Below are 22,987 nucleotides of genomic sequence, written 5' to 3' on the forward strand. Positions count from 1 at the left end.
GAAAAAAATTCGTCCCGGCTGGTGTGTGTGTGTGTATATCGTAACTTGTGCAATGGAGACAGGGCGGAGTAAGTCGACGTCGTCGAAGGACGAAAACGGGAAGGAAGGGAAATCTGTGGGGCCGGATTGAGACCCTGCGGGGTTGTAAAAAGGAAATGACATTTTTTTTTTCTGTCCTGCACCGTTGCATCGCTAGAAATCCTCGTCGTCTCGGTTTCACTCCGGCTTCGACGTTCTCGCTACGTGCGAGGAACGCGTTTAGTACTGTATCGGTATTATAATGCGGTTTTGTCTCGACCCGCTTGAGTTTTCTATTAAAAATTCGATATCTACGCTGCTATGCCAGTTTCAAGATCTGGCCCTTCGCGATAAGGCTTCGCGAAGGGCTGACTTCCTCCAGGGGGAGATGACGCCGAAAATTCCGAACTGGGGAATTCCCCGCTCTTGGCGCCGCCTTGGGATTCCCCGTATACGTGCACATAGTTCCAGGGACTTCGGAATTCCGAGTCTCTGGCGCCGAGGGGAATGGAACGAACCGAAAATACTAGGAAAGGGTCCTTAAACTTGCAGATATGGTTTTACGTCGTATCGATTAACGCGCTAATTCGTCTACGCTAGTCGCACTCGTAACTGGCTTACGCAGCGCCGTCTAGGATTCGCGATTAACGCGGAATCCCCTTTTCCCCGGAGACGCGACTTCGCGTTATGCCGATTTTCGGCACGAAAACCGCGGAATTCGCAAAAATCCCGGAAATTGCGGGAGGGAGGTCCACCTCGAGGCGCTGATCGCGGGGAAGTCCCGGGATGTCGTTCGGTCGGACTCGAAAACTACCTAGGAAGAAATTACTACAATTTCTAGCCAAGCAAGGGGGGCGATTTTGGTCCCGATGGTAGTGACGGTGACGAGGAATCACGAGGAAGCACGGAAAGGATCCGTCAGGGTTTTGCAAAGAAGCCGGGATTCCCCTTATACGAAACGAAAAGTGAAGTCTCCTTCCAGTTAAAAAACCGACCCGGTTACAAAATCCTAGAAAATGTAATCAACGATTGTCTTGAAGTCCCTAGATCCTCGGGTTATCCAATATTTCCGTCGCGGTCGCGTTGCGGACTCTATTTGAAATCCTTGATAACGTACAACGAGGTGGCAGTGCTTCCGGCCAGCCGTAATGTGTCCAAGTACATCTTCAGAAGTCTACGCACTCCCAAACTCATGCGGCGAAAAAATAAAGAACGACATCCCTAAAACCTGGTGCCGAAGAGCGAGGATCGTTTCTGGGGATCTTTCCCGGGGATCTCCCTAAGTTCATCTCGGCGCCCCGAGCGTTCCTCGTTCCGAATCTTCCGGATTTTCTCGTCCCTCCATCACGGGTCACCATCCCCTCGAAAATCGATGGGCCCCAGGATATAACCCATCTCCGAAGGAATTCCCCGAAGGGTAACGATCTTCCAACAGGGGGGCGAGCGCCCCCCGCCCCCAGATTACAAATAGAGTATTAAGTGTATGTACAAGTATGAACAATAGGGTCGCCGCCGCGGCCGGGTCGTCGTGCCCGGGAACACTGCGGGGCGGCGCCCGGGTCCGGCGTAACAATTCGGAGCGCAGCTCCTAGGAGAAAACGGCGTCATATATCACATAATTTTTCAGGCTACGTCCGCTAAAAAGTGTCCCCCCGCTCGCGTGCGGGTAACCGCGTCTAGGTATCTGGCCTCTCTCTCCCTCTCTCTTAGTCCGTCTCATCCTAAACGTCGGTAAACTTGGTCGGTGTCCCCTGCGAATCTCTCCCTGGGTACCTCGGGTATTCCCTGGGAAGGAGAGACGCTGACCGGAGGAAAAGCTCGTCCGGCAAGGGGTCGGTTCCGTGGTACGTCGAGGAGGTGGCCCAGGGTGCGTCCCTTCCTCCAGGCTCAGCCCGGCAGGAACCGGGCGATCCAGGACGACAGTGGTCACACGGTGGTGACGCGGTCCACCTCGACATATCGCACGGAGCTGTCGCTCTGTCAGCAAATCACCTCCTTGCCGTCGAGGATTGCCGTCTCGGAGGAGGCGCTCTTGAGCCGGTGCTGGGAGATGGACCTGGTGGCACGGCGCCCGCGGACGCGCCACCAGGCCAGGCAGACCGGAACCCCGATCACGGCTAGAATCCCTAGGGCGATAAGGCCCAAGTGTAGGGGTGGCAGCCGGAGGAGGATCGAGCAGTGGGCGAAGGCCTCGTCGTAGCCCGAGGGGCAGTGGGAGGTGCCGTCGCACCAAAGGGAGGCGTTGATGCACGCGTCCAATTCTGGGCAGCGCTGCTCACAGTCGCGGGTCAACATCTGCAGGCCAGCTGCAGCGGAAGTCGCCTGGGCGGGCCTGAAAAGGAATGGTCGAGGTTAGAGATGGATTCGACCTCTTTGGTGCCTCCAACTTGAACTACGCGTACCTTCTAGTCAGCTCGAGCCAGGTGATGGAGTAGGAGTCGGGCTCCTTGGCGATCAGCTCCACGGCTACCGTCCTGGCGGGGTCGTCACCTGGAGCCAGGACCGTCGCGTCGCTACCCAAGGCCCAACCGTCGCTGAACACCTCCACAATGTGGTGCCGCAAGTCTGCTGGTGGCTTTGGACACACGGCCACGTGGATCCGACCACCAGTGTGCACGACGACTCGGTTGGATGTGGAACATTCGGTGCCGTTATTGGCGATGGTGCCACCCATCTTCACGTAGAGGTAGTGCCCAGGACCGGGGTCTATCAGCCAGGGATTGCGCTCGCAGGTTTTCTGGAAACCGAACCATTTCGTTAGACCGGTGATCCATTGTGCTAGGGGATTCAATTTATGGTGTATCGTTACCTCATCTCGGTCCAACGGTGGGAACCTCAACTTTATCTCCCCGGAGGGTCCCCGTACTCTGCGCTTCTGGACGCAGGGCACCGCCTTGATGAACTCCCAGATTCCCTCGAAGTACAAACTCTCGTAGTCGTCTAGCGAGTTCATCGCCCTCACCGTGAAGTGCACCTCCACGATGTTTGAGGTCGACTTCACGTTGATCGGCAGAGACCTGTTGGAACACAGGCAGTCACGCTGGACCGGTGGGGCGTCGTTCCAGGGCACGTCTAGGACCTGCACACAAGATTCCCATTGACATAGGTTTTGACCGTGGTTTTGGAATGAAGAGGACAGTTTCCCAGTCGTCTCTAATTTTTTGGGGGGATTCGGGACCCACCTTCAGAGAGAAGTTATCCGACCCTACACACATCAGGCGATCAAAGTCTGGACTGGAGACGCTGCGGCAGCTGCGGTTCCCGTTCAGCAGCTTGTTGAAACGCAGTTTAACCACCTCGTCGTGCTCACCCTCGAAGCGGTACACACAGCTGCAGAATGACGAAGGGCCTTTTAATTGCTGATTACACCGAGAGATGAACCGCAGGGAACAGAGGTCGACCATGTTGCTCACCTCAAGTTCTTGGAGCCACCTCTGCCGTAGAGGAAGATGTCCCTTGGACCCTGGAACCTGCGGTCGGGGTAGTGGTCACGGTTCCTGCTGTAGAATATCCTCGAGCAGGGCCCGTTCCCGAAGGCGTCGCCGTCCTGATGCAGATCGACGAACTCGTAGAGCGCCCGGAAATTGACTGGCCTGGAACGAGACATGGATAAAGACGGGCATTCAGGACTTCCAGGACTTTGAAAACTTGATCAGAAAATTCCGAGTTACGCAACATCGCGTGATCACTTGCCTAAGGGCGGTGGACTCGATCATGCGCATCTCGAGAGTGAGGCTGCTGCCAGAAGAGACGAAACTCTCCCCCAGGGAACAGGGCCGACTGGTGTTCCGCAGGATGGCATGGTCGCAGGTCCTGGGGACCTTGTCCTTGCAGTACCTGGCAAGGAGCGACGTGTTTCCAGCAGGACGCGCGATGGTGGCCTGCAAGGACTCTCCAGCCCTCTCGGGGTACCTTTGTCGTTCTTTCTCACTATGGATGAGGAGAGCGTTAGCGTCCCCCTTTTCGGGATCATCGGGATCAGCGCGAGGAACCAGGAGAAGCTGGGGAAATCTAGGGAAAAGCTGGGGAGGGGTGGGATGCTGAAACACTTCCGGGATCCCTCAGCCTCCTGGCTTGGAAAATATTCCGCTCCTTGAGGTCTCCCGAGGGAATTCAAGTTCTCCACGGACTCCTGATATTTTTCTTTGGGCAGAGCCCTCCCCTCTAGCGACCATCCCATGTTTTCCCAGGTTCCCCGGTTCCTCCTGGGCTCTGGAGTTTTGGTCCAGGAGGGACGACCAGATATTTTGTGTGCAAAGGGAGCTGACCTCACGTGTCGAGAGAAAAGAAGGGGTACGAACCAGGCGACGTCGTTGCACTCGTTCAGAGGCCTCATTTCGCCGTCCCAGATCATCAGGGTGGTGGAGCACTCGTCATCAAGGTTCGTCGGACTGGAGGCCACGTGGAACTTCAGTACCGACAGCCAGACCCGGAACTGGGGTTGCACGGGCCTGGGAGCTGGTCTCCTCCAGACGGTTCCTGGCCTCTGTTCTGGGAACTTGGGGAGAGGTCGAGGTGGCGTAGGACTTGGAAGAAGGGGCCCAGCCCCTCGGAGATGATACAGGCACGTGGTGTTCCTGGGCAGGCTATGCTTCGGCGAGGACAGGATCCCACCGCGAGTCCCCTGAAGCCAGAACTCGCAGCGCTTGTTCCTGGTGTAGGTCGGCGAGCTGGCGTCCACGAACTTGACCTGCAAAATGACCAAAAGCAACAGGGGCTGGACCCAAGTCCCTCCAACGAGAATTTGGAGAGAAGCATCGGGTGGTACCCACCTGAACCTCCAGCTGGAAGCCATGGAGCGAGTGTGGTGGCGTTGGGTGCAAGAAAGTCCCGAAGGGTGAGGTGGTGAATTCGACCAGGAGTTCGGGTCCGCTGCTGATGGCTTCCGGCACAGGCTCGCCACCCCCACAAAATTTAACGATCACGGGGTCCCTCGTCGTGTAGCCGTCATAGACCGTCACGTAGTCCTGACGGGCAACGAAACGTCAGACAGGTCCTAGAAGAGGAACGAAGATCATCCAGGAAGCTCGACTCACCTGGACGACGTCGCACTCCTGCCAGAGGCGCAGTTCCCTAGGTGGAGGCTCAACCTGGGTGGCAGGTCTTGCTCTGATGGCCACCAGTTGCCCTCGGGGTTGTCTGACGGATATCAGAGCGTGCTTTCCGGGCGGAACCTCGTGCTGGCGCACCTGGTTATTTTTAGGAAGGAAGGGATCACTCGACCAGGCGTTGTGAACAACCAGCAGGCCATGACCGACCCCACAACTCACCGCGTAGTAGCACGTCAGGTTGCGGGGATAGAGACCTGGGAAGTTGGGCGATTGCAGCCTGCATCTGTTCCTGTCGCAGTCGCTAAATATCCTGGAGCAGTACGTCCCCGAGATGAGGTCCCCTAAGTATTGCTCGTCCTCCGTCCTGGTTGGAAACACTTCACTGTCCACCATGTGCACCGGCATCGCCATGGAGCTGTTGGAGTAGTCCAAAGAAGTCTCCTGGATGCTGGGGGTGGTCGTGGTGGCTCTGGTCATTCCTTAAACCACACGTATCCGGGTCTAACGCTTTCCTCGATGACCTGGAGTCCAGAGGAACCTTCGGGATGACGGAGATGCTCACCGACGAACGGGTCCCCGTAACGCACGACCGCGTCCGACCTGCGGATCATCTTGTACGCCATTCGGAAGTCGAAGTTGTAGCCCGTTTGGTCCCTGCTGAGCCTGAGGAGTCTCAGGGTGATGGAGACACTGGAGGTCTCGCTGTAGTACATGGACGGGCCCCAGGAGGTCCCACACCACAGACCCCCCACGTCGGGTCGCTGGGCCTCCGAGATCTGCAGGGACCCGTCAGGACACCCCGCGGTGGTGAAGGAGACGAATTTCCCCAGGGTGAAGCTGTCGAAGGTCAGCTGCAACAGGACGTACGTGTCCGATTTTTTAAGTCGCAGTCGAGAACAAGATCCGACTATAACTGCAAGACTCGGGTATGCAAGACCAAGCCCAAACCCAAAACGACGGTAGCCTCGCATTGTTGCTCATCAGTACAATGGGACAGGGAGTCCACCCCCACGGGGTGGTTAAGCGAAGCCCTGGCGCTGGTTCCACCCCACGGGATACGCAGAGCGCCAGAAACATCAGGATTTAGGGGGGGCAGAGGGGCCCCTTCAACCGCGTCGCTCGGCATCCCTTGTCCCAGCATCCCCCCGGAGCTGTAATCCCAACACGGGGAAAAAGAGAAAGGGCGCGCGGCCACTCTTGGCGGAAATTAAACGTCCTTTCATCCCCCGGACGATTTTCCACGGCGCAAGCTCCGGACTTGATATTTCCCTTCCGACCCCGCAGTGCCAGCTCTCGTCTCGAGAGCCCCCGGGGGCTCCGGGGGGGGTTGCCCCGATTAGGCCACTTTTGATACCGAACCTCGTGGAGGTAGGGGTGGAAGTCGTCAAGACCCCGGAAGTCGAAGAAACTGCCCCGTAGGGGGCTGAAAGCTCGATTTCCAACTTCGCCCGGAAAATCGTTCACCTCAGGGAGGAAAATTCCGCGAATGTTCTTCTCGAAGATTTCCGAAGCGGATTAGAGGGGAGGGAGGAAAAGAAGGAGGCAGCCAAGTGGCGGTGTCGAGGTTATCAGGCGAGTGGGATGTTTGATCCGGGGGGTGAGCCGTGTATTTCTTTTTCCTTCCCTCCGCCCCCCGGGCGAGGGGCTGCCCTTTCCACGGCGGATGCGGAATATTTCCCGGCATTTTTCCGCCCTTTTCGCCGCTGCGTTTACACGGCGAAGCGTTTCGACCAGGACGGCCAGGGGGAGGGCACGGAGGCGTGCAACGAGATGCACCCGCGTCGATACTGCAACTGCAGTACTCGAGGCACGTGACTCGTTTCCGGTTACGGGTGCATGCGCGTGTTCACGTTACTCGTCCGCGAAGGAGGGCGAAAAGCTCGGATCCGAAAAGCGCGAATTACTATGCGGAACCCGGTCCCCGGAAGCGGAGGGGGAGGACAAAAGACATCGGGAAATGTCGTCTTATAATGCGGCGTCCCGAGTGCAAGGGAGCGCTCCATCTCCGGCTTATCGTTCCGTGATTACGAAGCGGGGTAGAAAGCTATTGCTACGATCGACCTCGATATCGATACCGCCAACCGACCTGTACGATGTCGCCGTAGTCGGACCCGGGGGCGGCGAAGGTGAGCTTGCAGACGTATGGCACCTTGTCCTCCTTCGGCCGGTGAAGCTCGAGGTCGTAGGTCTTGCCGACGTCGCCATAGTACGTCTTGTTGCAGGCTGGAATAAAAAATTAATTTATTTATTCATTTTTTTTTTCTGATAGGGAATTTTACTCGCACTTTTTTTTTCGTCGACGATTTACGCGCAGGTCGTATAACGCGAGCGCAGAGAGCGCGGCTCGTTTTCGTCGCCGCCCCGCGCGGGAAAAATGGCCCATTCCAGGGGGACGGTTGTTCGCGGCATGCAATCCGTATGTACATACATACGGGAACACTTGCGCCCGCCCTCGTATCACAGTGGATCCGGCCGCAATTGTGCCGGCGAAGTCTAAGCGCCTGGTCGGCTTTGCGTTATTGGATAGCGCGGCGCGCGGTCTGACCGCGAACGCGCTTTACTACTGCGGGATGCGGGCGCGCCGCGAGTGCGAGCGAGACGCCACTATAGGGGCGGCCGCGAGAGGGAGGGAGACGGAGCGAGGCCGAGCTCGCGGGGCTCCCAGAGGGGCTGACGAATGGCAGGGCTCTACTACTCGTCTCGGCCCGAGATAGAAGTACGACCGGCGCGTTCTACACGACCAGCTGACGGATCGCCGTGCTATATCACTGCCGTAAGGATCTCCCTAGGCGAGCAGTTCCGGAAAAGCGATGATTCGAGGGAAATCATCGCCTTTCCGAATTTTCTTTTTTCCCCGACAAGGGGTGGCCATTAACAAAAGCGATTATCTCGTGGAAGCCTCTAAGTGGAGGTTTAGAGAGGAAGTATTTTAAGATTCTGAGGTTTTTAAGGTTTTTAAGGTTTTTAAGGTTTCCAAGGTTCGTAAGGTCAACCCTTCCTTCCGTTTCCTTGGCAAGGAGTCATCGAATGCGGATGTTCCGCGCGGAACGGTGACTGGTGCCAAGGCGTTGTCTTCCCGGCGGTCTTCTGGTGGTTTGAAAATTCCGCACAAACTCCGCCGCTGGCGGAGGGACCGCGCCCGCCGTCCGAGGTATTCCCGAGCGTTGCCAAACCCGTTTGCACGATCCATTGGATTTTCCGCAATGCGGGGGGCGGCCGGGGCGACGAGCCCCTTGGGGTCCCCTTGCTGCACCCCTAGGATCTCCCATCGAGGAATCCTCCAAACGTTGAAGGGGTGGTCGGTGCGTCATCGGTGCATCCACTGAAAGATCGCGTGTGCAGGTGCAGGTGAGCAGCCCCGGGGGTTGGTTTAATGACGTTACCTGCGACGTGTGGACTCGTCTGCGGGATTGCACCCGCGCTCGATAAAAAGGGAGGGAGTCCGCCCGGTAGCTAGGGGGAGCGGAACCTGGGGGAAGACTTATCACCCTATCGGAGGACCCGGAAGGGCTTTGTCTGACGTTAATCAACCGACGTCTCGGGGGATGATAGCGTTTCTGGGATCCTGGGGGTGCGATTCCTTCCCCTGCTCTCCCCACGTTCATTTCGCCCCCGCGGCGGTTTTAGAGAATCGTTTCGACCACCCTACCCCCTTCCCTCTATTTTTTTTTTTTAATTTTTCCTTTGCCACCACTTTGTGACTCCCGTTTTTCGGAACCCGTCACCCCCCGGGCGAACTCGTCGAGGTGGTTTCCGCGCCCGGACGATTTCGCGACCATTTCGGGGACAAAACATCCCCGCCTTCCACCCTCGCCCTGTCACGCGGCGCGACGTCTGAGCGTCGCACTTGGCAGCATTTCCGAACAATGGGAACGCGTTTACCCCGGGGTTGCGGCACGTGGCGGCTCGGGCATCGGGTGCATCCCCTGGATGCACTTGGCTTCACTCAGGCGCATCTGCCTTTCGGATAGGCACACCCCCTCCCGGGGGGGTGGCTCCTCGATTTCCGCGAGCCACCCCCGCGGATGTAACCGAGTCTGGAAAAGAGAGACTCGGGGGAAACCACCGACTGCGTGGAAAGAGACGTGGGAACTTCGAAAGGGGTGAAACCGAGCTCGGCGAGGAAATGTTGATTCTCTCGTTAGGGGCGGCAGCGGTCGCGGTCGTTAGGCGGCGGATTCACCGCGCGGGTCGTTAGTCGGAGCGGGGGTGGAAGGGGTTCCGATCGTCGGCCGTTAATTGGCCCGAGTTAACCTTGAAAGAGTCGCCCCCTCGCAAAGAGGCGACGCGGGGCGACGACGGGCCCGGACAAAGCCCCCCCCCCCGGCAGGGGGCGAGGGAGTTATTAATCCTCCGAGCGTTGGCGGCGCTTAAATGCAACCCGCGATTCCGGCTCGATATTCAGCCATTATTTTTTTCCACCCTTGGCGCTCCGAGTCGTCCTTTTTCCGGGCCGTTTGCCCGCTCCCACCCCCCCGGCCTCCCGCCGAGGAACGCCGGGGGCGAACGCCCCCGTGGTTGATTTCCGCCCTGGAAAGCTCCGTTGTGACTTTGCCGGGACGAGCTTTCAACCCCCGGTCCCGGGGTTGCAAACGCACCCTTGTTCCACCCAGAGCCAAGCTCTACCCTCGATTCACCCTTACACGCGTGCACCCCTTAGGTCCCCTCGTTACGTTCCTACAGCCGACGCCGCGGCGTCGCCGTGGAAAGCGGAATGGAAAATGCGTCCAATCGGATCGCCCTCGTCGCCCCTCTCCCCCACAGGTCGCCCCTTTCATTCGAGCATCATTTTACACGGTTGTATTTTTCGCAACGAATGTATTCCTGGGGATCGATCGGTCGAGTGGTTTCCGTCATGGGGGAGCCACCCCCTTTACGGGGGCGTCCGTTTCCGGAAACGAGGGTGGCTCCTCGCGGTGGCGCGCCCCGGAAGAGGCTCGTCCGGGCAGCAGGAGTGGAAATGTGCGGAATCGCGTCCGCTTTGACCCGGATGCGGCCCGCTTGGCTCTCGGCCAGTTTTCTCCCCCTCGGGACCCCCTCTCACCCCTCTTTCTCTCCTTCGAATTCCCAGTGCCGATAGGGTGCAAGACGCTCCCTCGAAACGACCCCCCCCCCCCTCCCCCCGATAAACGCCGGGAAACGCGGCCACCCTCCACCCCATCCGAGGCGGTCGGACCTGCCCGGAAAGGCCGGAAGAAAAATTGCCCTCCGCGGCCGATCGACGCACGCGACGGGATTTAAACATTTTTTGAGAATGCAATTCGCAAAGAGACGACGCCGCGCAAACGTCTACGGATAAATGAGGTGGGAGTTGCCCCCGCCCCCCGGTTAATAGTCACGCACTCTAATCCCGAACTCCGGAAGCTATCTCCCTCTCTCTGTCCCTAGTTTCTCCAGAGACCCCCCTCCAGGCGTATCTCCCCCCTCCACCCACTTCCTCGAACGAGGACTCGCGCTTCCGCTAGCTGACGTCACCCTCTTCGGCTTGGCCAATCGGATCGACCCTCCCCCTTCGAGCCGGCCCCCCTCCGGGTCACATCCTAGATCTTCCAAGAGTTTCCTGGAGAACGACCCCGTGACATCCGGCGGGGTCCCTGGAGACCCCGGGACCCCGTGCGGGGGCGGCCGATCCCGGTCGGGTTTTCAACGGAATTAAACCCCCACCCTGTAGGGGGGACAGAGGGGAGTCTCTCGCGCGGGATTTCGCGCCCCAATTTGCGCCCGCTATCGAGCCGCGCTGACCTACCCCCCCTGGTGCGTTCCTCCTACTCCCTTCCCCCCCTTTGGCAGATGCAATAACCCGCCTGCCGATGCAACAGTGGATGCAACCCCTTCTCGTCGGGGGAAAACTTCGCGCCTGCCGATGAGCTCCACTCGGTTTGCGACCACCGCATCTGCACCGGTGCTCACATTCTCGACAGTTTCTCTCGACCCTGTCACGTGGCACTGTGGGGGTGGTCACCACACAATGGTGACAAGTTGTACCTCCGTCGACCCCTCCTTCCTGAGAAGGTGGAAGGGTGGAAACGAGCAGAATCGCTCCTCTGGTTACGATCTTTTTATCTCCATTTTCCCGGGGGAAGAATTTTCCCCGGGGGTTTCGGGGGCGGGGGGTGGGGTCGGGAGGCAGGGAAATGGAGGCGAGCGGGAATAATAAGGAGAACCTCGCGGGGACGATGCGCGACGGTTTCGCGGTTTCCGGGGTCACCAGGGGTAGAGGGAGACTCGGATGGGGGGGCGGCCGGCACAAAGGGTCCGTCGACTGTGAAAAAAGCCGCGGCCCGGAATGGACGGAAGCTCCGTGGCGAGAGCTTTTAAATTTCCTACGGACATCTTGTTTCCGCCGCGTTTCCATTTAACGCCACCCCCGTCCCCCCGAGCCTGTGTTTGCGGCCGCGGCCCACTTATTGTCGCGCCCTCCCCCCAGGGCGCGTTTCACCCGCACCCTTCGACCCCTTCTCGGGAATCGTTGGAGTCAAAGCCCGGGTCGAGAGAGGGGAAGGTGCGAGCTCGCTTTCTGGGGTGGGGGGGCTCTTCATTTTTGAATTAAAGTTACGGAGAAAGGGTTGAAGCCATCCCGGCGCTCTGACTTCGTTTAGGTCGACCTCGATTGTGACGCCTCACCTCCCCCCCTTCGGGGGACGATTTATCAGGAAAAGCGCCCTCCCAGGGGGACGTCGTATTATTTCGGAAGAAGAAAGGGCGGCTTGCTCGCCAAGCCGGTGGTACTCACGCGAGCAGGGCCGAGTCTCGTCGGAGTTGTCGCCGCAGTCGTCGAAGAGGTTGCAGACCTTGTTCAGGGCGACGCAGCGGCCATTCGTGCACTGGAACTCGCTCTGGCGACAGGCGAAACCGGCAGCGAAAGCGGCGAGCCAGACCACCAGCAGCGGCCCCGGGTCTGAAAGTCGGCAAGGCAGGTTCCTCTTATTCGATCTCCTCCTCCATACCAGAGGGGAATTCCCCTCCCGCCAAGGGGTGGGAAACCGCCCCAGCGAAAGGGTTCTCCGGAGGGAGAAAAAAAAAGGGGGGTTCCCACCGGTGTCGTCGCACCATTGTGGACTGGAGGAAAAGGGGCGAGTACTCGCGAGCGGGGCGATTCACCCCCAAACAAAAGCGAGCGTCTGCCGATAAGTGGATCGGATCAATTGGAATTCACCCCTAGGAATGTTGGGGGGGGGGGAGAGGGGCCAGGGTGAGACATTGTCGCCGGGACAGGAATAAAGTGGCTATCGATCGTAATCCGGCCTTAAAGGGGTATACACCCCCCGGCGACCTTAACGCGAACTCCTTTACCGACTGCGAGGGACCTGGGGAAAACTCCGTTCTGGTCTTCGAGGATGGCGAGAGGGGATTGAATAAAATGGAAGGACCCGCGCTCGGTCTCCCTGGGGGGGGAGGGTAAGAGGGAGATGGCGGGGGTCCCTTAAATCGATACAACGGGAAGGGATGCGCGGCATATCTCGGGGACGTAAAATTTGATCGCCGCGCGTCGTAAGGAATCTCGAAATTGCCCCGGTCGCCCCCGCGATAAGACCCCCCCTCACCCCCGCGCATTATTTACGGCGGAGGTTCCACCCCCTTTCCGGAGTTTTTCCGGGGTTTTTCGGGAGCAAACAACGCATTCGTCTCCGGGGCTTTGGGCGTCTGGGATATATTCTCCTGCCGTTCTCCTGGAAAACATCCCTCCGCCCCCCTTGGGTGCATATCGTCGATCTCGAAGGGTCTACCCGGGCCCCCTTTAGCAGAACTCGGTGTCCTCGTCCTTCAAGGAAAATCGATCCTCCCCTAAGTCGTGGGGTGCGTGAACTACGCCGGTTTCTTCGCCCCCATTTATTATTTTCCCGCGCGGGGGTGGAGGCAACCCCCGTCTCGACGCGAGAATTTCATGGGTGGAGGGACGACTAATCGCCCCGAAGCGTCTCACCCCCACGATCGGCGGTGACTTATCGGGTATCGGGGGCTGCGATTGGCGTTCGAAACTCAATTTGGGGGCCCGGCTTCGCAGGGGGGGTAAGGCACCCCGGAACGATGTTCTCGTCGGTCTATTTACTCCGCGGGAAAAGGGAGGTTAAAATTTAACCCCCGAGCCGCCTACGTGGGATTCGGTTACCTTTTTTACGCGCTTGGCAAACGACGAAGCGCGAGCGCGCCTCGAGAGGGTCGCAGGGAGAGCAGGGGGTGCAGCGGGCGAGGCCCCTGCGACCCTCCGCGACCCCGGCCACCCCCGTCGGGTCGCGCAATGTAAACGCGCCGAGACGGGAGCTTCGGTCGCGCCTTTGAGGAAAGAGCAACCCTCGAGGGTTGCTCTTTCTCGAGGGATCTCAAGGAACCGCGCCCTCCCCCTTACGAGGACGCTTCGCCCTGGCGGGAGTCAAAGAGGCGCCGAAGGAGCGCGTCCTTGACCCCCGTGTTCTCGAAAACGTGGGGGGCGCGAAAGGAGGCCCCCTCCACTGCGGGAGGGCTCCTCGAAAACGAAAGGAACCACCCTTGGAAAGCCTGGAATTTTTCTACGGCGCCTCCCCCTAAATCTCCAGAGATTAAGGGTCCCTCGAAAGGGTGGCGACTCAAGGTCCCGCAGAGCCCTCGCCGAAAATATTCTGTTTCCCTCCCAGACAGCAAGGAACCCTTTCCACCCCAGGTTTTAGTTTCCTATCTCCCTCCACGGGGTAAATTATAGAGGGGGTTGAAACGACGCCACCGACTTTGCGGAGAATGTACCCCTTTCGACTCGAAGTCCTCCAGCAGCGGCTCCGCGCGCTGCTCTTCCCGGCGCATCTTGGATTCACCCTCGGTCGTTTCCGAATTCCTAGGGGGTGGAATTCGATCCGGAAGTCGCGGGGAATCGGGAACCGATCCGCGCGGCTTTGAAGTCGCGCCTTAAAGGGGATGCTCGCGAGCAGCTCTCCTTTAGGATCGTAAAGTAGGGATGAAATTTCTGCAAAAAGGGCGGGACGGACCGTCGGGGTGCACCCGGGGAAAATTCATCTCGACGTCGCGTCTCAAGATGGTTCTCGCCCCACGCTCGTTTCGCCGTTCAATCCCGGCTTTAGTGCGCCCCCTACATCCCCCTTGGCCGCGATAAAGTTATATACTTTTTAGGGACTCCGCTCTCGAGTGATAGCGGCTGCAAAGGTCCCGCGGCGGCTTTGATCTCGCCGCGGGCCGTGGCTCCGTTTCTCTCGATATTTTTTCCCGCGAGCCCCGGTGGACGCGACCCTGCATCTTCCAATTCCAATTCCTCGACAGATTGTCCCGACAAGGATGGGGAAGAAGGAGAAAGAAAGAAGGGAGGAGAGACCCGGCGCCTTTCGTCCCGCTCCGCGTCTGGGGTGGAAAAGGGTGGAGGGTCGGGGGTCAAAGATCAAATCCAGGGGTGCGACGCGAACTTAATATGTATCTTTGCCAATCGATACACTTCGGGCGAACGTCAGATTTTTTTCAGAGAATTTATCGGACCTTCCTCCATCGAGGGGTTCCTATGGGGTTTGAGCCGAGGGCGGCTCCCGATAAAGGGGTGGCCAGTCCCCCCTGCTTTTCCGGACTGCATCGCCATGCCAGTTCGCCGCTGCAGGTCGGATTGACAAGCGTCGACCGAACCGCGAGCTTTCCCCCGTAAATCCAACCGCGATCGTTATTGGCGACCCCGTAATTCATGGGGGGGTTGAAAGCGCCCGGGGGTGGTATTCGAGCCCCTCGATCCCGCGTGAAATACTGCCCCAATCTCGACGGAGGAACTTCTTGTCGTTTCATTAAGAGAGGGAAACTTTATTCCTCCCCTCCCCCTCCCACCCACCCACCATTCATCCACTCGCCCTTAAGTTTCCTTTTTTCCGCGGAAATCGAAAGAATTACGGGCCGTTTGCTTCGATAACTCGAGGGTCGAGATTTCATCGACTTTTCCGGGACTCGGCGGCAATTTACAATAGTCTGCCCGGAATTTCCTCCGACGATTCCGCCCCCACCCCCTACCCCCTCGCGAGGAATTTCGCGACGAGCTATGGGGGTGCAAATTACAGAGGGGTGCCGCGGAGGCCTTGTAATTACTCCGGAGGATTCCATCGGGCGATTATCACGAGTTGGTTAATTTCCCTCCCTTGTGATCCTTTTTCTGGTACGACCCTTCGTTTAAACCTCCCCCACGGATTTCCTTAAGCAATTCCAACCCCCCCGGACCGTCGATTACGAGCCCCGCGGGGATATTAACGAAAAACGACGATGCATGGGAATTATCGGAAATCTTTTAGAGCATCATAATTTCATCACGGGATTACACGGTTACGGGTAATTTCCCGGGGTTGGTTACCCCCCGGGGGGATGGGATTTTCGCGACACTTCCGGATCCGGGGTATAAAGCGATCCGATCTTCGAAGGGATAAAATGGAGCAACGTGACATTACGAAATCTGATATCTCTGAAATCATCCCTGAATTCTTTACTCATGACTAAAAAGAAACCCCTTAAGGGAGAAAAGCAACACTAGTTACGGTCGCCATTCACCGTCCACCTAGGGACCGACAACAATGGATTCCGGGTCACCTGGGGCAAGGAGTCGGCCGAGGAAGCGGATTCGGGGTAAGTCGTCGATCCGGAAACCGATCGATCGATCGGAAAATCGGGGAGTCCCCCGATCGGAAATCCCGAGGGAGGTGAATCGGGGTTTAACGAGCTAGCACACCTGCCCCACGGAGATACGTCCCAAGGGAGGTGGAGGCCTCGCGGAGGGGCGGGGGGCTTCACCCCCAAACCCATTCTCGTATTTAATATCGATCCCTGGAGGGTCGCGAGCTCCCCCGACCCCTCCCCCTCTTTATGGGATTTCGCGTGAATTTCTTTCGCCCTCGGAAGCGTGCGAGGCTCGTTATCGGCCGCCAGGTGGCGATAAATCCAGGGCTCGGCTTGACGCCCCCCGACTTTTAAGCGAATTCGATTATGCAAGGGGCGACGGGGGGTGTGGGGCGATCCCCGGAAAAGGGATCCTCAAAACCGGGACGTCCAGGAGCGGGAACCCAATCGGCGGGGTCCTCTCCCGCGGGATGCGCTTATCGGTGATCCCGGGGTATAAATCGAGCCAATTAAACGGCGAGGTACCGGAAGTAGTCGGAGCTCCCGAAAGAATCGCCCCCGATCAATCGATCGATCCGGCCGGTGCAGCTGCAGCTGTCGGCGGAGCTTGTCGGACGTTAAGGCGATTACCGAAACGATATCGGATCCTCCTATCTCCTTGGCAGATCCCCCCTCCGGCCCCTTTCCCTTGGCAGGCTACAAATTGCACCGGACAGATAAACGGAGGGGGAGGAAAAACAAGGAAAAGGGCTGGAAATGCAAGGAAAAGGGGTGAATAGAATCGAGACGTGGCTTTAGTCGGTGATATGGGGTTTCGCTAGAATTTCGGGGTTCCAAGATGGCGCCGGCCGGACTGGACTCTCAGAGGGGGCGAGAGGAGTCGCGCTAACGAATGCCGGGCGAATCCATTACTCGATCGAGCAGCGTTGCTGGTTCGGTTGGCATCCACCGGGGGAGAATAATTTCGTTTCCCTGCCGGATGCTCCCGGGACTCCCGGGGGTGCGCCGGGATCTCAGCCCGGAGGCTGCGCTCCCGTCCCGCGAGCGGCGCCTCGTAGCTCGCGCCGGGACTCGGCTTCCCGACTTGAAAGTCTCCAAAGAGACTTCGGCATCCGGATATGTTATGCACCGGGTATGTACATATAAGAGTGTGCACATATATATATATATATTTATGTGCCTACCTGTGCACGCACACGGGAAGAAAACTCGATCTAAAAATTACGAGTCGGCGGAGGATCGGTTTTTTTTACGAGCCGGCCAACTTGGGGCGCACTTTACGAGCCCAGGACTCCCGACTTCGGCCCTCTCCCGTGGGATTAGCCTGTAAGGTCCAGAAGAGGAGGCGAGGGAGGCGGTTCCCCGGTAATTCGATTATTTTAGTCCCTTATCCGCAAGCTGGAAGAGAGGAAGGCTCCCCTATCCCTCGGAAGCCTCGGGACGTTCCTCCAGGATTTTCCTCCCAGGAGGCGGTGGAAGGATCTCCGCCTTCCTAGGCTTTCCATCCTTTGTCCGAGCCTTGAAGAAGCCTCCCCGAGGACCGGGAGCCATCTCCTCCCCCGAACTGTCCCGTAAACGTCCGTTGGAAATCCGGGATCGGACGTTCCTCCCCCTGGGATGAAAGTGGGAGGGGAAGGACCTGGATCGCCGCTCGGAGTCCTGGAAATACCTTGAAAGAGGCGGTTCTATCCGGTCGACGGACTCGCAGGTGGACGTCACTTGGTTGAGTCCTTCTCGAAGGGTGAGCATCCCCGGGAGTCCCGAAGGACGAGAGGGACGGAGGATCCTGCCCTGCAGCGGGGAACTTTGGGGGAAGCTCTTCATTCCCCAGGGACTCTATGAAGGAGGAAGAGGAGGAGCGAAGGTTGGCGTTAATAATGCAACCTGCCGAGGTTGGAGGAACCCTCTCGAGGTGCATCCTGCGATCGCTCCTGTCTGCAGGAGATAACGGAAGATGCAGAAGGTGCAACTGGTACGAGCAAGGAGGTCGGGAACTATTTACACGTCCCTCCCCGCGTTTCCTTTTTTCCTCGTTTCCTTTTCACACCCCCCAACGGCCTTGAGAGGGTGAGCTCTCCTCGGGGTGGAGGCAGGGTACGATAGGATTTTCGTGCTTTCTTCACCTGGAGAGGGCGGAGAAGGGCAAAAAGTGCAACTTTCCTCCTCGGGGGATGAATCTCCGTCCTCTCTTCCTGCTCCTCTCTCCCTTCCGCTTCCTTCGCCCTGGAAGGAGCCCGGCCCGAGTTTCCGGGCGCACGGGGGCACAAGTGGCCTCCAAAGGACCGGGAAAGGTGTCCTCTTAATTCGTTTCTGCCATTTCATCCCCGGCTCCTTACCTCTCTTCCTTTCATCCCCCCACCGCGCGTTTCTTCCGCCTTGATCTCGCCCTCCGCCGTCCACGGGGTAAATCACAGGGAAAATCGTCGCCCGACCACTTCGAGCGGGCCTCGAGAGGTCGTTTCCTTTGCGGGAGATCAGAGGAAGAGAAGGACGAGAGAAAGGGAGAGAATGAGAGAGAAAGAGGGGCTCCGTTCGACTTCTCTCCGGAGGTTGTTCCTGGAAGAGAGCAACGGCTCCTCCCGAGAGGAATCCCGTCTGGTGGGTCCCCATGGGGCATGGTGCCCCCTGTATACCCCGGATCCCGGAGACGGGGTAAGAAGGAGTTCTTTTTACGAGGAGCTCAAAAGGGATGTCGCGGAAAGCTCTCCCGGTGAGAAATCCCGTTGGAGGAGGAGTGGGTCGAGCTACGCCGCGTCGCCACCCTTAAGCTCGGAACTTCCTGGGGAAAATATTTATTCTGGGTGCCCGAGTCTTGCCCCCAGCCCCTTCTATTTTTCCCGGAAGATCCGAGGACGAGAGTCACCAGAAAAGAGGTCATCGACCGGTCCTTTCTTCGTCCTTCCGGGCACGAGTGGTGGCCCGTGGTTCGCTTCTTAGGAATCGTGCATCCTGCACCCTCAGCCCTCCTCCTCCAGGACCCAGTTCCGCTCCTCAAGGGGAACTCGCAGGATTCCCGGACTCGTCGGCAACTGCGGACTCCCTCGAGATCGGAAAACTCGGGACTGGGCCATCGCAGGGCTGGGCAAACATCCGGGAAACGCGCGGAAAAATTGCCTCTCCGGAAGCCCTCGGAGAACCGCGCGCTAAAAGGGGGGCATCGAGTAGGTGCGAGGGGTGTACGGGGGTGAATGGGGGGTACACGAGGGTGGACGCGAAATCCTGGCCCACCCGTGTGCGCGTGCACGCGTCCTCGGCAAGAGTTTCCCCCTCTGAATGCGGAATCCGCGTTTGCACCCCCTCCGCTGCCACCCCCGAGCTTTTAATTCGACCCTCGCTGTTTGAGTACCACTGGAGGGAGCTTGCATGCGCGCTTTTTCGGGCTTCATATTCCACTTTCGGCGAAACCAGCCACCCCCTAGCCCCGCGCCCTCGTGGCGAGCCTTCCGGCCAATCGGGGACGAGATGGATTCGTGCCGCCCTCTCGAAACCTAGAATCCTATTCGGAGCAGGACCTCTCCTTTCCTCTGCTCGTTCTCTCTCTTTTTCCCTCCCTCCCTCTTTTTTTCTCTTTTTCTTTCTCCGCAGCTTTCCCGAGGCCGCGCTTTTATTTCCGGGCCACGAGGAGGCCGGAGGGCTCGTTTAACGGCCGTTTCGGGATCTTCGACTCCTGGGGGTGGGCTGGAATAATAAATAAAATAACAACTCGAGGGCGGGATACCGGACGTCGACCTCGACCACTGGCGCGGCCAGGGCGTCTGGCCGTGAACGGGGGTTTACCGCTTCGGGAAGTATACCGTGCCTCGTCTCCTGGAGGCGCCCTTTCTCTTGGCATTCTCCACCGTGCCCACCCCCGTCCACCATGAGGACGATAGGGGGAGGCGATAAATCGGCCCCGGCGAGAGAATCGCCAGGAAAGTCCCTCCACGTCCCCAGAGACCCCTTCCCCGTCTGCAAGGAAGCCGCCGACTTTCTTCGACCCCTTTCTCCAACCCTCTGGCGCTCCACGGAATATTTATGAAGTGCATATTTACGAGCACCCACCCATAAACCTAACGAACCGATTCCACCCCGAAGAGGCCCTCCTCCGTTCCTGGCCACCGGTACAGATTTTATAAGGGGTTGACGGGGGGATTGATCGAATCCGCGATTCGGTAATCCCACCCCTGATTGGCGATCCGATTTTTCCGCGCCCCTAAGACAGGGTCTAGGATCATGCGGGGGTGTAAGGACCGGAAAGGAAGAAAGCCGGTTTCAGGACCTGAAACGAACGTCCCGGGCCGCCATGATTAATGGCCCCTCCCAGGGGGTGGCGGCGAGTGGACTCCGGGCAGCCGGCCAGGGGTGGATGGACCGAGAGGGTGGAAAGGGGTGCGATGGTTCCGCGGCTCGACCAGAGTGCCATCGATCCATGGGTGGATCGAGCGATCGCGAATTCGAGGCCGCTGCCGGATGTTCTTGAGCGTGGCCCACCCCTTGGAAATTCCACCCCCCCTCGGTATGCGGTCCTACGTTGGAAGTACTCCATCGGTGGATTATTTTTTTAACGTCGCGTCGAGGATCCGTTCCTCGGTTCCGCTTTACTTGGGGGGTGTCGGGAACGGACGCGACGGCGTCCTGAAAAATTCAGGGGATCGTCGTGAATAGAGATCGCCCCGTTAAGGGCAGGGTCGGCGTTTCGAGGCGACCCCTGGCCAGTCCGTTTCCCACCGGCGAATCCGGCTTAACGGCGGGTAACGCAGGTGTGAATAATTGATTAACGGCGCCCAGGGCGCCGGAGAGGTTCCGCAACGCGCCCCGTTAATTAGCGCTACGCCGATAATCGCCGGATACGGGGACGTAAACGGCCGATAGGCGACGCCTTATCACGAGTCGTGCGGCCGATTTCAACCGGGACGGTCCGCACTGCGGGATTTCCGCATGGTCCGCATGGTCATCCGCAGAGTAGCGCCGTGGCGGGATTGGCGGCGAGCCTTGAAGCGAATTTTAGGAGACTCGTCGGGGGCCTCCACCCCTTTGGGGCAACAGAAACGGAGACTTCCGCCCCCCCCCCCGGGGGGGGGGGTCGTCGACGGAGACTCGATAACGCGCGGCGATCCGATAACGAGTCGGCACATCCGGAGACGCCGGGGCGGAATTTACTCGCAGGGTGGAACGGGTCCGCTTCGAGTGATATCTCAGTCGAGAGAGATTTATCGGCCTCGCGGGGGGTCGCATCCCACCCCCCGAGTGCACGAGACGGGGGCCGCACCCTCCTCCCGCGAAGAAAAGAGCCGCCGACGTAGAAATCGTTCTCGGGATCGAACTTGGAGAACCCGACCGGAACCTCCTCAGGAAGGGGTGGTTTTCGGCGACCCTTTGCCTCGACTTGCCTTGAAATTACCCCCCCGGCGAATTTTCCTCTTTCCGTCGCGACCCCTTCGAGCTGTTGGGATCTTGGGGGTGGAGGATCCTCCGAGCTCGAAGATTAATTTCGAGAAAAAGAGGGTGGCCGTGTAACCCCTTTCACCCTGCAACCCCGACGGTGATAAATGGCTCAGGGTTGGATTGCCGAGGTCTCGCATCCCCCAAAGTACGGTTTCGTGTCTCGGTCCACGCCGGAAATCCTTCCGTTTGGGGGGTGAGTTCCAACCGGAGAGAAGGGTTGATCTCGGATCGACGTGTCGTATTAAAAGGATCCGTGACCTGGTTTGGGTCGTGGGGGGTGGTTCGCTTGGCGACTGGGCAAAAGGGTTATCAACCCCTTGGCCGATCCGGAATTCCGCACTCGTGTTTAACCGGGAGTAAATTGTGCGGGGGCTAGGATAATTATTCCATTGGCCGGAGGGGGCTGCGGAAAGCGTCGCGAATTCGCATCGGAGGAGTTAGCGCGAAGTTGGCAGCACCCCCTGTTCAGAGGGGTGCGTCTCGCTCGCGCCATTGTCGCTCGGAAGTCCCGAAGTTCCCGTCGATCCCGAGGGCGAAACGCGAGCTCCATCCCCCGTGTCCCTAGCCAACTCGGCTAAAGTTAGCCGCTTTAATTCGCGCCCCCAAACTCACCCCCGTGAACTCGTAGGCGTCTCGCGACCGACTTCCGGCCGGAACTCGCTGTCTTTTCCCATACCCCCCAGAGATCACTTCTCTTTCCCCTCCAGCCGATAAATCAGTCACAGAGGAAACCACCCCTGGAAAATTCACCCGGAATCCCTCGATAAATGATAAGCCTCGATAAATGGAAAACGGGGAATTTCCATCAAGAATGAAAAAAAAAAAAAAGAAGCAGAGCACGAAGTAACGGTGGGAGTCTTTGATATTAAGCGCACCATTTTCAGCGTCCCCGATTTCCGAGGGGTGGAAAGGGTTGGTTTTGGACTCCCCGTCGAAAAGAAGGGTTGGTCGGCCGCCGTCTGGCGTTTCTCCGTTCGGGGGCCTCCAGGGTGGGGGTGGCGGCGAGGACACAAAGACGCGTCGCCCGATGAAAGGGGGTTGCCCGCCAGGAGCGCGTAAAAAACACCCCCTTTCCGTCCGGCTAGCAACTGCGGAGGATAGGGAACGCCGGGGGGAGGGCGGGGATGGGGGTGCTCTGAAACTGGCGGCGTCAGCGACCCGTTGCGATATCGGTCGTGTAAGGGCTGCAAGAAGTGCCCGAGCCAAGAATACCGAAGGGATGCGCACCCTGTATTTTTCTCTCTCTGTGCGGGAACGCGGCAGCTTCTGCTGCACTTTTCCCAGATTCCGCGTGGTTTTGCCCGCTAGGGTGGTTTTTTGGGTCGCGACGCCACTCCCGACCATGAACGGTGCCCCATGGGGCAGGGGGTGGAAATTTGAAACTTTCCAGGATTTTTTTTGGGTAGTTGTGTAAGAGGGTAGCTTGGAATTTGGATTTCGCGGGTTGCTGGTTATTAATTATTTATTAATCTCGATGTTTCTAAGGGTGGGTCGAAGGTAGGGTCGAAGGGGTGTTATGTCACCGAGGGGTGAGGGGGTGGCATCGATGTCGTCTTCTTTGTGTTACGTAAATAGGGTTGCTCGAGCGATCGCCGGGGTCGTCGACTTCGTCGGGCTCGATCGCGCCTTTCCACCCCCGTGCACTTGGCTCGTCACAGGCGCGTGCACCGCCTTTAATGCGTTGGGGGATGAAAATCGAGCCGGCTTAAAGCCGGCAATTCGCTTTACACGAGTCGCGGTCAGCGCTTTGCGGAGTGGCTCGAAAATCCTCGCCCGGTCTGAAAAAGTCGCCGAAACCACCCCCGTCCGTTTGTCCTGTAAACAGTGAAGGGGGTTGCAAACGTTTCCGGGCCCGAGTCATTTTGCCATTGTTCTAGCCTATTTTTTCCTGTGGATCCGTTTCCTCCCGTGAAATCGGAGAGACCGAAACC

General features: G+C 58.5%; 1 protein-coding gene across 1 annotated transcript; it reads right to left on the minus strand.

The window, feature by feature from the left end:
• Positions 1 to 1,787: 1,787 nt before the first annotated feature.
• On the minus strand, positions 1,788 to 13,844 carry LOC105700757. Its single transcript, XM_023434334.1, has 14 exons — positions 13,772 to 13,844; positions 11,803 to 11,967; positions 7,156 to 7,292; positions 5,632 to 5,920; positions 5,289 to 5,548; positions 5,055 to 5,207; positions 4,791 to 4,985; positions 4,320 to 4,708; positions 3,712 to 3,948; positions 3,432 to 3,611; positions 3,201 to 3,348; positions 2,828 to 3,097; positions 2,421 to 2,755; positions 1,788 to 2,350 (listed from the first exon to the last, which is right to left on the minus strand). The coding sequence occupies exons 1-14, from the start codon at positions 13,842 to 13,844 to the stop codon at positions 1,999 to 2,001; spliced, it is 3,183 nt and encodes a 1,060-aa protein (XP_023290102.1). The 3' UTR covers positions 1,788 to 1,998.
• Positions 13,845 to 22,987: the final 9,143 nt, after the last annotated feature.

This window comes from Orussus abietinus, unplaced genomic scaffold, assembly GCF_000612105.2.
Source record: "Orussus abietinus isolate OABI.00-Male unplaced genomic scaffold, Oabi_2.0 scaffold9, whole genome shotgun sequence".
Classification (NCBI taxonomy): domain Eukaryota; kingdom Metazoa; phylum Arthropoda; class Insecta; order Hymenoptera; family Orussidae; genus Orussus; species Orussus abietinus.